We start from the raw sequence: 14,524 nt of genomic DNA, 5'->3' as shown, positions 1-14,524 counted from the left end.
ATTATATATATAATCATGAATTATAAATATGAAAAATATAATTATTAAATTTAGTTTAAAAATATATAAATCTTAAATTTATTCTTTTAAAATATTGTATCAACTAATATTTAAAAAATATATTAAATCTATCAAACAATTTATCAAATATAATATTTTTTATTGTAAAAAAATATAATAATATTTTCCCATCATTTATTGCTTTCAATTTTTTTGCCGAAGTTCAAATCTCATTATTTCCATTTTCCATTATATTCTTTTTTTTCTGGCATTGGTCATACTATTAGTATATGTATTATTGTATATCTCTTAACACAAACGATGGTGTTAGCTTAGTGGCTCCACCCTGTATCTTTCATTTGCGTGACTCAGGTTTGAGTTTGCCCAAGACCCAAATTTTACTTCTTTGTAACTTAATTTTCTTCTAATTAGGTGGTGACATGTGTCACCAATAACATATATCATGATCATGCGTTAACACATGTCAGATCCTGGTTAAATAATTAATTTATTAAATTTTATTTAATTTAGGACCAAATTGATAGCATATATAAATAATTAGGTGGTGACATGTGTCACCAATGACACGTGTCATGATCATGTGCTAACACATGTCAGATCCTAATTAAATGATTAATTTATTAAATTCTATTTAATTTAGGATCAAATTGATTATATAAATAATAAAGACTGAATGTATAATAATGTCAATTCCTTTTAACTGCCACTTCATCATTTGTATCAATTGGTAACGACTAGTGGCTTAGTTGAAACAGTTAAATAATTATGTTGTATGATTGATAAATTTAAAAGATCGATGACAAAAGTAAAAAGGGCTAGATAGTTAAGTTGTCAACCTAGTAGTTTACACTTTTATTTATACGTCAAAATAACATTTTATAAATTTAAAATTCGAATTATTTTCAACCTCTTCTATATCCTAACTACTTTTTTTAATTAAAAAATTTCTTCAACAGATAAGAATTATACTATTATATTTATATAAAAAATAAGTATCACATGAAATAAAATGAAATTAAATAATAATAAATCTGACATAATTGAATTTAATTGAATTATTTTGGAATTTAGGGTTTAGAATGAAATTGAATTACTTTAGAAATTGGGGTTTAGAATGAAATTGATGTCTGTTTTGCAAGTTTTAAAAGTTAGGGGACCTAAATTCAAGTGTCTGAAAAGTTCAATAACCTTTTATATAATTTACCCTAATTTCTAACGGTGGTTTAAGTTGGGGGACCATATTGCAAACGGAATAAATGTTGAGGGACTGTATTGCAAGTTTTAAAAGTTGGGGGACTTAAATGCAAGCTTCAGAAATGTTCAGTGACCATTACTATACTTTACCCTAAAATTATAAACCCAACCCGTCTATTGAAAATAAAAGAAGAGATAAATTAATAGATTAAAGACAGAAATCGCAGATCAGAGAAAAACCCCAACCTAAAATAAGGAAGAAGAAAACAGTTCCGTCCAAGGTATGGTGTTACTATTGTGACAGAGAATTTGACGACGAGAAGATCCTGGTGCAGTACCAGAAGGCCAAGCACTTCAAGTGCGATGTCTGTCACAAGAAGCTCTCCACCGTCGGTGGTATGGCTATCCATGTTCTCCAGGTTGACAAGGAGTCCGTCACCAAGTATCTCCTTTCCCTATCCTAATTTTACTCATACACCTTTTCCAATTGCTTCTCTATTCGATTTAATGTTATTTTCTTATTTTCTGCTCGTCTTTTTAGGGGTTTTTTTGGGTTCACAAATAATTTTTCCCCTTTAATTTTAGGGGATATTGTGGTGCATTTTCTCAATAGTATTTTCTTTTTTGCAATAGATTTATGTTATGTAAGCGCTTCCTTTTTCGGTTTATCAGAAATTTGTTCCCAAGGTCTTGGAAGGAAATATAATTGCACAATGGAAGAAAGCAAAAGTTGTCCAGGTTTTAGTTCTTTGTACTTTGGCATTTGCCTTTTCAGATTTTCCTACTTGGCCGAGGCAAATAACACGTCCTACGTTTTTCTAACTACAAGATATTGTTCCATGGCCAAATGTTACCTAAATACCTTCCGCTTTTAGATGAATAATTAATTTGGGGATCTGGCAACACAATGAAACCTATATTATTGAGCGTAGGCCGTAGCTATTAGTTCTTTTCCCCAGTTTTATTGTTCTCTAGAAGAAGTTGCATTCCATGCACTTTCTGCACACAAGATAAAAGGATGGGTAACTAGTTAGTTATTTCTCTATATTAATTAATAAGTAGATGCTCCTGAAATAATTTTAAAATACATAAAGTGAGTAACCTCTTTCAAATTATCGCATTACCTTGCTTCTTAAAAGTTGTCTAAGAAGTTATACTTACTGTTTGAATCTTAAGTGTTTTTTAGAGTGCACCCATAAGTTCTATTTTCAAAAGCTGTCTATAAGTAAAGGCTGGAGCCTACTATGTTTTTTTTTTCTGTCAGTGAACTTTGCATTGGACTGACGACATTAATCCTTTTAAAGGGTTCCCCAATGCAAAACCTGGCAGAGATTCAATTGACATTGAGATATACGGAATGCAAGGAATCCCACCTGATGTACTAGCTACTCACTATGGAGAAGAAGGTGTACATATAGATGTATAATTTATAATCATGTTCCACATCAAATGATGATAGCTTGAGTTTCTGCCCACAAACATACAAGTACATGTTTATGTATATTTGTATGCTTAAATGCCATCTAATTGCTGCATTTTCTACTTGAGTGTTTTTTTTTTGCTTTTAGTTTGCTCTTTCTAATTTTCTAATGCAGAAAAAGCAAGTAGTGAATGAAATGTATCCGTGAAGGAGTAAGCAAAACACGATGGATGTGCATTGATCTAAATCATGCTTTCTGGTTTTCATATATTATTTTCGCTAAAAATACTTTTTGTATTTGCACCCAAACATTGCTTTCATTTTTTTTATGGAAGAATAAACAAGTACTAAAAAGTGCCTTTCTTAAATATTATTGTAATAACATAGGTGAGTAAAATCAAGGGGACATTTTAAAGTTAAATGGGGATGCACGTTTTTGTTTAAGAGAAGGAAGTAGGCTTCATATTTTTTCTCTAAGGTAAGTAATCACTTTGCAGGCGGAACTGATGTGTATAAAATGAGGTTGACAGATTTCTGCATTTTTCATGAATTCTACTTTATGTGAACTAGTATTTTATTTTCAAATATTTTCTAGATGTAATTGTTCTTGGAGTGCTCACATTGTAATTGATGTTTTAACTAACAAGTTTAATGCTGTTGCATATTGACTGTGATATTTTGTTTGCTACTGTCTTCCTAATTCATAAAATAAAATTTCTTGCAGAAGATGAGGATCCATCAAAAGCTGCCGAACTGGGTGTCCCATCTACTCAGCTTGTGGGAGGATTGATGCCAGGACCATTTGGTGTTGGATATCCTCCTCAATCAACATTAGGGGCAGTGCGGTCATTGTATGTTCTCTTTCAGCTTTTATCCTTGCAAACTCTTTCCATTTATTGTGAAGCATTTGGATTATGGAATAGAATTGGCATTATTTAAGAATAATTGGATTTTTTATATCATTGTCGCTTTCATTGTGACTCGTCATGTGTGTACATTAAATCATGCAGCATTTCAGTATGCATTTGAAAGGATATTCTTCATCTTCAAAAGTTGTTAATGTAGTTAATCTTACTATTTAATGTGTTGTTTGCCTCAGATATAATGCTGCAGTGCCTGTACCTCCTGTTTCCTGGACAGTGCCTCCTTGTCCACAACCTGCAGCTTCAGTTCCTCCATCTGCTCCTATGGGATATGTGCAGCAGCCATTATTTCCAGTGAAAAGTGTGAGGCCTCCTTTGGCTGTGCCTTCAACATCACCTTTACACCAGCCTTCACAAATTGGTCCACCTGGATTGCCAACATCAACACCTTCACTTCCTGTATCCCAACCTTTGTTCCCTGTTGTCAATAATAGTGTACCTACTCAGAGCTCAACATTTTCTGCTTCTTTGCCATCAAGTGTTGCAGAAGGAAAAAGTTCAATCGAAGTGCATTCAAGTGGTAGTGTTTCTGTGACAGTTCCTATGACTAGACACAAAAATTGTATCTACAGTGTTAGTTGTCTACAGGCTTATATAAAAACTAACTTGCACTCAGTGTTGACTATTAAGAAACTTAGTGGTAAAGTGGAGAGAGTAAAACTTGGCAAAAACTATAAGACCTTATTTTGGCGTTTGCCGTCCTTTATTAGGGTTGACTTTAATTTTTTTTAAAGCACCCTTTCTAAGCAATTAATAATTTAGTTGTCTTTTGTGACACAATCCAACTCAACAATTGCAGGTGAGGTAGCCCACCACTGTCACTCCCATGCATTTATAATTTCATTAGAAATAGAATTAATAGTTAGATCCTGCAATGTGTTTGACATAATTTTTAATCCTTTTCATCTTCCCTGTTGTATTACTTCTACTTCATTTTAAGTTAACTTGCTTCATCTTTTTGTAACTTATGTTTCTATTTGCTGTCTTATAGGTGGAGCTGGTGTCAATTCTCATTCTTATGCCTCCGGTCCAAATACCGGACCACCCCCTGTTATCTCAAATAAAGCTCCTGCTATCCAGCCGGCGGTAAACGAGGTTTACTTAGTTTGGGATGACGAGGAAATGTCCATGGTCGGTTCCTTTTTAATTGAGTTTTTTATTTGCTATTTTCTAGATGATGATTGCAAAATGTTTTTAGAGGATTCATGATGAAAATAGCCAGGTAAGTTTTAACTCTCTCTCAAGTATATGGACTTGGTTTGTGCATCTAACCAGATGGCTAGGCTTTATGTTTCATGTTTTCAGATTCAGTTGTTTATGCGCTTGTTACCTATTTGATGAGGTATTTTCATGTGATTACTTTTTTTACTTGCTCTATATTAAAAGAGAAACACAATTTGTGGAGGATCCATATGGGCCCTTTCCTCGAGTATTCCCATTGATTGACGGGCATCTACTTTTATTTTAAAATATTACTGTTCCTCTTTGCAAGCAATTTGTGTGTCAAGATTCAAGTAGGCAATTATGTGTTTCTCCCCTTCTGTTGGTAAGTGTAGGGATGGCAAAAAAACCCGAACCCGACGGGGAAAACCGAAAACCGAATTAAACGGGTCGGGTTCGGGGATGATAAACGGGGACGGGGAGAACCCATTTATTTTAAACGGGGACGGGGACGGGGACGGGTTTGGTAATCCCCGCCCCGATTACCCGCCCCGATTACCCGCCCCGATACCCGACCCGATAAATATTAAAAATAATTATTTATATATATATATATATATAATATTAATAAATTTAATTTAAATAAAAAATATATATTTATATATTTAATTTAAATATATATATATATATATACCCGGCCCGATTCTCGGCCCAATACCCGACCCAATACCCGACCCAATACCCGTTTAAATAACTGTTTATGCTAAACGGGGATACCCGTTTCCCCGCGGTTTTCCCCGATTACCCGACGGGGATCCCCGTTTAAATCCTCGCGGTTTTTTAAACGGGGACGGGTACCGGTTTTTTAAACGGGGACGGGGACGGGGGACCAATACCCGGCCCGAACCCAGCCCGTTGCCATCCCTAGGTAAGTGCAATTCACTTAAGAATTTCTTGTTTAGCATTGAATTCGGTTTAGAACTGAATATGTATGTATGTATGCGTGTACATAATCACTTAAAATTTGGATTTTATTCAATGCTATTATTCTCCCTATGCTCGATTTCAAAGTGTGGGGGTTTGGGTGGAACAAGATGATACCCAACAGGTTTTTGCTCAAATAAATAGCATTGATGGTGGAATTCAGACTATTCCAGGTCAGCTTCTTTTGCAAAGTTTGGTATCTTTAGCACACGATCAGAGGACCAAGCTTCGAACGAAAAAGTTTTATCCAAGTGAGGATTGTGATGGTTCCTTCCTGATCATTTTCTTTGGATTTTGATTTCAGATGAGCTCAATTGATGCAGCAATAGACAGAAGGATCCTGGAAAGCAGACTTGCGGGTCGAAAGGCATTTTAGATGGGAGGAGTGGAATGCATCTTGAGATTTCCCTGGGATTAATGCCCCCTGAATTGGAAAGAAGAGGGGGATTGGGTCCCCAAATTCTCGGATCATTTTTTTAGGTGGGCTATGGCGACCGAGGCAGATGTAATTGTGTTGTATTCCTTTGCAAGAAGAGAGAAGATAAGTGGATTGCTTTTCATTTAAATTTTAAAATTTAGTTACTGAAATATAATTTGAGTTATTAACATTGTTAGGATATTCATTTGAATTTATTTATAGCATATGGATTTTTATTGAAGGATTGATATTTGAAGAGTGTATAAATGTATTTTTCATACTTGGGTACATTTGGTGAAACAAACACCCAAAGGTAGCCCGAATTTCTCATCATGACCATGTCTTCATGTTTATTTGAAATTTTTTCAAGTCGAGTTGCTCAAGTTTTCGTCTAAATTCAATTCTAAAAATTTGTAATTTCATGGTACTAATTGATTTTAATTTGAATGGCTTTTTGTTGAGGGATTCATTTTGAAATTGAAAATTAATCAACTAATTACTAAAGATTTCGAGTTATTCGAATTTTATTTGAATTTTTTTCGAGCCAAGATGAATTAACCAAATAATGAGTTGAGTCAAGTCAAATTTTTTTGACTTTGAATCTAGTAAAGAAAATTCTATTTTTTCAAAGTTATATGTATGGCTCTTGACATGAGTCTATATTTGTTTACTTATCAACTCTTATATATACGTGCACACAACACAACAGTAACTACAAAGAGGAGGAGAACAAAAACTAAAAGTATACAAAAGATGTCTCTTCTACGTGAAGGAAAAATTGTGTACAACGATTACTCATGGTGGGCGTGGTTGTATAGCAGTTAAACAAGTCTTTTTTTTTTGTTAATTTCAGAAGAGCTGTATACATGTATATGTATATGTATATGTATATGTATATGTATATGTATATGTATATGTATATGTATATGTATATGTATATGTATATGTATATGTATATGTATATGTATATGTATATGTATATGTATATGTATATGTATATGTATATGTATATGTATATGTATATGTATATGTATATGTATAGATGGCTCAGAGGAGGGCTAATCCATACTTCCGACGAGCGACGGTTCGTAATATCGTCCTCCATCCGCAAACAGCGCAGCTGCTTACCTTTGTTTATGCTGTTGAGCTTTGTCGCAATGGTTGTGCCTCACTACCAACTTCATTGCTATGCTGCTGGTTGTCAAGCGGCATGTACTGCGACATGATCGCCATGATCTCCGAATCCATGTATGACTGTAAAGTGTAAACAAACAAATTAATCAACACGTATAACCCATTAACCATGTCATGATACATATAAAGCAACATGTCAAGTTCAGTTACCCGGAGCCTATATTTGTAGAATATATACCCAGCTATGCCGGCGGCCGTCACGGCTGCCAGGACCAAGAATGTGATGAACCACCCGAAGCGCGACCCGTTTCTCTCTGCAACAAGGATGAACAACAATTGGTAATACCGTTTAAGAAAAATCGTTTGTCATAAGTTGAATTCATGATTTTACCTATGCATGCATCTTGATCCCTTATGTAGAGAAGATCCCCTTTACACTTGCATTCATATGAACCCCAAGTGTTTTTGCAGGAGCAGTCATCGCACCGGCAAGCACTTCGTTCTTTGCACTCGTTGATATCTGAAGAAAAGAACAACAGATGGGGGATGAACAAATTCCACTGTAATGGAGACTAGAGAAACAAGTTAAGGTAAAAGCACCTTCACATTTATGACCATCCCCACGAAAGCCTTGTGGACACTGACAACCTCTTAATTGGTTTTCCTGCTTTATACAATGGAGTGGCTTTAGCGGGACAATAGAAAATCATTGGAGAAAAAGGACAGTAAGGAACAAATGACTAAACTGTGCAAGCAGAGAAAGTTGATCCATCTTTTGTTTCAGACCAGCAACCTCCGTTGTTAATCGTGCATCTCGCCGGTCCAAAGGCTGTAAACGGATGAGAAATGGTAAGTAGTGATCGAGTAAACGCATTGCCGGTGTTGAATCTAATTTAACACAAGGGAAAAAGCTGCACCTTCACAAGATATGTAACCATCTCCTTTGTACTGCACCCCCTTCACAATGGGGCATTCACATACTCTTCCCCTGAATGTGTCCTAAACAAATTCAACATCTCTTTTTATTAGTAGGAATTGAAAAGTTGAACTGTCTATAAACTTTCTGCACTTTACCTTGCATGCTGTTATGTTAGCTCGTTTATCCTGCCAACATCCGCCATTTCGTTCGAGGCACTCGTTAGTTTCGATATCTGTTAAAATAATACGAAGCCGATATTAAGATTCCTGAATGTAATCCTAGTGTAGAATGTAAGAAAGTCCAACCTACCTGCACTTAAGCAGACTGAAGGTTCGGTAGTCTCCTTAAATCCGGCGCAGATTGCCTTAAGCACAGCACTTCTCTCCAGTTTTCCTTCATAGCAAGGAAACACAAGAAATTCAGCATCATTCAATAGGAATTTTGCAATCTCATCCACCAACATGATATGTAACAAACCTCGATATTGAATGTCGTTGACGACCAATGTCGGCAAAATGGTAACATCACCACGAGAGCCTTGGCCAACCTGAATTCCATAGATTGTAGCAAACTTAGCAAGCTAATATTTGCTTCTATTTAAGATGGAAGAAGAGAAAGGTGTACCTGAAGTTGTTGCTCCTGCTTCAAGACTTCATTCTCGACATCGGCTTCAGGATCACCCATGCACTTTTTAATTTTCTCAATAGGCAAATCTGGTTAAGCATATGAAGCCAGTTAAGCAAGAATGCTCGAAGATAAGCGAAAATCCGATCAGAAAAAAAAAAAAATAACCTCAGTGACCGAAAATATCTTATAATATACGATTTTGACCAATTTTTTTTCGATTTACCAAAATGACCAACAAAATCGCAATGCGATCTCTAAATCGCAACGCGATCTCCAGTATCGCAAATCAGTTTCCAGATTCGCGCTGCGATTTTGACTATCGCATTGCGATTATGTAAATCGCAGCGCGATTCTGACTATCGCAACGCGATTTCCAGTATCGTAAATCAGTTTCCAGATTCGCAACGCGATTTTGACTATCGCAACAACACGTTTTTCAAACTTTCGCAACACATTTTAACTATCGCAACATATTTTTCAAAATCACGTTGCGAATCTTACAATCGCGTTGCGAATCTGGATATTCGCGTTGCGAATTTGGAAACTGAGCTGAAAAATTAAAGTTTGCTTTGCGAATTTAAGATCGCGTTGCGATTTTGTTGGTCATTTTGGCAAATCAAAAAAAATTTGATTAAAATCGTATATTATAAGGCATTTTCGGTAACTGAGATTATTTTCTCAAAAAAAAAATAACTTACCAAGAGAACTCATGACACCCTCAGCACATTCTTTGCTATATCTCTTCTCCTTCATTGAACACCTGATATGAAAATCTGTGACATAGTCCCACCAAATCCAAGGCCTCTTGCTCTCATTGGCAACTCTGTGCACACAGAGCTGTCTCAGGTTCTCAAACACCACATCCTTTCCTTGATATCCCTCTCCGAAATCTTGTTCCGGATCGGGAGCGCAATATCTTCCTCGGTTTATACACTGTGACTTGCACTGACTGCTAAAGATAAAAGCTTCAGGACAATACCAAGTTATGTAATGTGGTGTGAACAAAGTGTAACCCCCTTTTTCAAGTATCTGGGCATGGCCTTTGAAATTTTTAACAAAATTCATCTGCTCATCGCAACGAACGCCGCACTCATCGTTGCTATTAGTCCACAGCTCGTATTCGACCCTCTGGTCCGGGTGGGGCATCGACTCCCTCCAGTCTAATTTCACCACCACATCTTCACGCTTCTTCAGGGCCTCCTTTAGGTTGTCACCAAAAGACTTTTCTACCAGAGCCGACGGGATTCCGATCTTCTCGACGTACTCATTCGCATCGCTGCTTTCCTCAGGAGAATCCATAGTTATCAGAGGTTCATCTATGCTATCTGCCACCAATACTGCCGCAGCCCCAGCCTGTTGGGCATGCCATACCTTCAATGCAAAGTAGCATTCTACAAGTGCAACACAACAAGTCATGAATAATTATGATTTGATGATGAATGGCATATGAAAAGCATAATGACAAAATTAGTTTCCGATGTTTATAAAAATAGTCATTTTGGTCCATGCATTTTTTAGCATATTAGTCCTAACGTTTTGATTTTTGGTCAAAATAACCCCTATTGGATAGAACTATTAGTCGAGTAACGGTTTACACTGGCGTGACATATATTACGTCATTCAAAGTGATGACGTAGCATGTGCCATGTCACCTAAAGCGAAGATATGGTATGTAGCACGTTACTAATTAAGTGCATGTAAAAATGTTACGTCAACAACATGTGTTGATCGTTCGTCATCTTAAAATTTTCATTCAACAAAGGCTATTTTAATCAAAAAAAAATAAAACGCTAGGAGTAAAATATTTGAAAAAGGAACAGGGAACATTAATACAAACATAAAATATACAAACTGCACCTAGTTGTTGCTGGAAAAAGTTTTTTTTTCTTTCAGAAGCAATCAATCATGAAAACATGTGCACATGCAAATCCAGCAAGGTTAGGGAAGAAAAGCAGTGGACAGTACTAAACGAATGAAATCCTTAAGAAAGCAAGTCAAAGAAGACAAATTTAGCATTGAAAAAAGTGTGAAGAAAAGATTGCCCAGAAATATACAAGAAAAAAGGAACTATACACAGATTTAAGCAATATTGTTGAAAAGAAATGGAAGGAGAAATACCTCCACGATCAAGAAGGACAACCGAGGGACGGGGAGACTTAGACTTGAAGGGCTGACCTCCATCAAAGGGCTCACAGCCATTAGCTCCTTTGTCTGGATAAACCACAGAGCCAATAATGAACCCACCATAGTCTGGTATCCCAAAGTTACCTATGGAACCATCGTGCTTCCCTCTTAGACTCAATGGAGACAACACCCTGATGCTGTTCTTCTCAACCACAAACCTTGCAGAGACTCCACCCAACACAAGGATGGATGCTAATAAAACAGGAACCATCATGCATAACCATGTCATCCTCGTCTTCAAGAAAGTAATCAGCAGCAGCTCTGGACTTGTTGTGTTTGTTTTCTTCAGGAAATTAAAAAGATGGCTAATAGTATTAGAGAGAGAAGAGCAGCTGATGGTTTAATTGCTTTGTGAAAATCAAACTGTGACGTGAAGTTAACGACAGAGGAAGAGAGGTGGTTGGGTGGGTGGTGGACTAAGTCATCAGAACTACCATTTTTTTCATTGCCAAGGCTACATTTCAACTACTCACCAAAATAAAAAAAAAAATGCTTCAAGGTCATAAAGGTTACTGTTGCTCTGAAGTAAATCTATTTTCTCAATTTTGTTGGTATTATTTTTTTCATTAATTTAATCATCGAAGTTGTATAAATTATTTATTCTAATCCTCAAAGTCCGTTTTGACTAACAGTCTGTTAGTCTTCCGCGTTTATCAACACTAGTAATTTCCAAATTAACCAATATTACAAATATGGCTTGATGATGAAGTGACATGTATTTAAAAAATAAATAATAAAATATTTACTAAATATAACGGTTAGGAAAAATCCTCAAATTTCGATCTAATCCCTTAATCTCACTTAAATAAATAATAATAAAAAATTAGAATTTGTTCTAATTATTGTGTTTAATAAAATATTTTAACATAATCACTTAATTCAAAAACACAGAAGTCGCATAATTCAGTTAATTAAAACGGTCAATGGACTTCAAGGACTAAGATAAATATCCTAAACAATTTTGAGGGCTAAATTGATGTAAAAAATAAAATACGAGAAATTGATAATTTAAGTTTACTACAGAGTAACATTGACCCTTTGGAAAAAAAAAACAATATTTATAAATTCTCCAATATTTTTTCTCTAATTTAGTAATGTTTACTTTGATCCTAAGGGAAAACGACCTGTTCTCTTCATTTTTATTAATTAAGCAGGAACCAATGTGCTTGATCATCAGATCTAATTAGCTAGGCAAGACTTGTATGTATCTATACATATAGCAAGGAGGACAAGTGTAAGCCAATAATTTAGTGAAGAATGAGTTTGATTAGGGAAATTGCAAGAAACTTAGCTCTCAGCGGAATATAGTAAATATAGGATATATATATATACACCTACGTAGGAATTTATGTTTAATTACGCTCAAGTCTAAAAATTTAAGAGATACGAAATTAGATAATTAATAAAAAATATAAAAAAATTATAAAATATAAGAGAATTTAAAATTTCTAGGGGGTACGACCGCACTCCAGCATCCCCTTGGTCCATACATGGCAATAGTGGACAAAGGTTTATCCACGATGACACGTGCTCAGCTGATGGTCTATTTTCGCGTTGTGATTTTCTCGTTGCGAATTTAAGTTTCAGAAAATACTCTTATTCTGCAAATTGAAATTTGAATGAATTGCATTACTTCAACAAAAAGACAAAACAAAGACAAATACTAACTTCACAGTGTTGCTAATTTAAGTTTCAAGAATAAACTACTACTCTTTATGTTGTCCTTGAACCTGCACTAAACCTATATGTTGTCATTTTAAATGTTTATATAAGTTCTTACTTCTAGAATATTATTTGATGCATTTTGTGAACTATGATGGAATAATGACAGCATATGAATATCGTGCTAGTTTGAAACATATTTGGCTTTGTTTTCACTGTTTAATACCATGTCTGTTTATAGTGTATAATTTGTAGTTTTTGGTATATCTAACTTGGTATGTTTATTGTTTTTGTAAAAAAAATTTCGGCCGCATTGACCTTAAGGAATAAATTAAGCCTAGCCACTAAAATTGCGTCGACGCTTACACATCTACAAAGAAAATTGTTTGAGGATACTTACTTCGGGCCATGGCTGAAAGTACAACATACAGGTGGAGATGCTATGTAAGCGGTTTTTTGATGGGACGGATGATGAGCACCCCCCACTTCGAGAGCCATCACCTGATCGAGCCTCTTCTCCACCTCCACCATCACCTATTCCATCACATCATCGAGCCTCTTCTCCACCATCACCTCATGAAAAACGACCGGAAAAGAGGCCACGACATTTATCTCCCTATTCTCCACCTCCACGGGATGAGTTAGGGGAGTTACGTGATGAGGTCGGTGTTTTGCGTCATGAAGTTGATACTTTACGTGAAGATAATGGTGCATGGTGTGATGAGGTTCGGTCTTTACATGGTGAGGTGGATTTTTTACGCGATGACAATGGTGCGCTACGTGGTGAGGTATCCACTTTACGTGATGAGGTTGCCGCTCTACGCAAGATTGTTTCATCGTTGCAGAATGAGGTTCATACTCTACGCAATAAGGTAAATTTGTTTAATATTATACTAAAAATGCAAATAACCTTTTTTCGGCATTATTTATTTATTTATTTACTGATTTATGTATTAATTTATTTTCAACGGCCCGATAAGGTAGATGCTTTACGTTGGATTTTTCTTGCATGACGGGGTTCACGCATCAGACGTCGTGCACGTGCCATTACGTCTTCGTTCACCCCACTAGTGCCAAGACTCCGTAAGAAGAAGCCCGATGCACCTATCATCATTCAAGAGGCGCCTCCTATCGTTCAAGAGGCCCCTCTCATCATTGAAGAAGCCCCTCCCACCGTTCAAGAGGCCCCTTCCATCATTCAATAGGTCCCGACCACCGTTCAAGAGCCCGATTCATATGGTGTCATATGTCGACATATTGATAAACCCCCTCCCGTGCCCGATATGATGGATGCAAGTTGGCTTTCGTATGTGTTACCGGCTAGTACCATTCCTCAGCAGGAGAGGGAAACACTATTGGACACAATTACGGATAATACCCTTTGGGCTGAGACCGCAGTTGATTTTTATCTACATGAGCGGAGCAAGGGGTGTTATTCTAACCTATGCCAACTCGAGGATGTTATTCATTTGTTTCTTGATCGGTCTTGGTGGGGTATTTTATTAGGGGTTGAAGATAATGGCTATCTCGAAGGGGTGGTAAGTCTTATATTCTTCTTATATTGCATTTTGATTAATTTTTTTTAATTATTAATAAATTAGCTAATATATGTATTTTTTTTATAAAACAACATATTAATGCATGGGTGTCATGTCTTCTAATAATAAGGAAATTGAGGAAAATAAGAAATACTCGATGGACTATTATGCCGACGTCTTTTCACGTAGCTCACTTGAAGGATCCGAGAGATGCTTCATATAAGTTGGGTAATAGATAAACTAAACTGTTGAAAACATTTTTGTGTTTCGATATAACAAATTAGTTTAAATGAATTTTAAGATTTTACAAATGATTTTCTAATTATATTCGATTCAATT

At 35.9% G+C, this 14,524-nt stretch overlaps 2 protein-coding genes across 2 annotated transcripts; one reads left to right on the top strand and one right to left on the bottom strand.

Moving 5' to 3' along the window:
* Window positions 1-1,443: 1,443 nt before the first annotated feature.
* On the top strand, window positions 1,444-4,943 carry LOC120190330 (protein SUPPRESSOR OF FRI 4-like). The gene is made up of 6 exons (XM_039193420.1): window positions 1,444-1,657; window positions 2,520-2,621; window positions 3,360-3,486; window positions 3,735-4,096; window positions 4,550-4,653; window positions 4,733-4,943. The coding sequence occupies exons 1-6, from the start codon at window positions 1,579-1,581 to the stop codon at window positions 4,754-4,756; spliced, it is 798 nt and encodes a 265-aa protein (XP_039049351.1). The 5' UTR covers window positions 1,444-1,578; the 3' UTR covers window positions 4,757-4,943.
* Window positions 4,944-7,170: 2,227 nt separating this feature from the next.
* LOC120190328 (vacuolar-sorting receptor 6-like) lies at window positions 7,171-11,252 on the bottom strand. The gene is made up of 12 exons (XM_039193418.1): window positions 10,920-11,252; window positions 9,500-10,192; window positions 8,799-8,887; window positions 8,652-8,721; window positions 8,484-8,567; window positions 8,330-8,406; window positions 8,173-8,254; window positions 8,002-8,084; window positions 7,856-7,919; window positions 7,647-7,775; window positions 7,466-7,569; window positions 7,171-7,375 (listed from the first exon to the last, which is right to left on the bottom strand). The coding sequence occupies exons 1-12, from the start codon at window positions 11,212-11,214 to the stop codon at window positions 7,256-7,258; spliced, it is 1,890 nt and encodes a 629-aa protein (XP_039049349.1). The 5' UTR covers window positions 11,215-11,252; the 3' UTR covers window positions 7,171-7,255.
* Between the last annotated feature and the right edge of the window lie 3,272 nt (window positions 11,253-14,524).

The sequence above is a fragment of the Hibiscus syriacus genome, unplaced genomic scaffold (assembly GCF_006381635.1).
Source record: "Hibiscus syriacus cultivar Baekdansim isolate YM2019G1 unplaced genomic scaffold, ASM638163v2 tig00116962_pilon, whole genome shotgun sequence".
NCBI lineage: Eukaryota > Viridiplantae > Streptophyta > Magnoliopsida > Malvales > Malvaceae > Hibiscus > Hibiscus syriacus.
The sequence above is the reverse complement of the archived record's forward strand: the minus strand, read 5'-3'. Positions and strand labels throughout refer to the sequence as shown.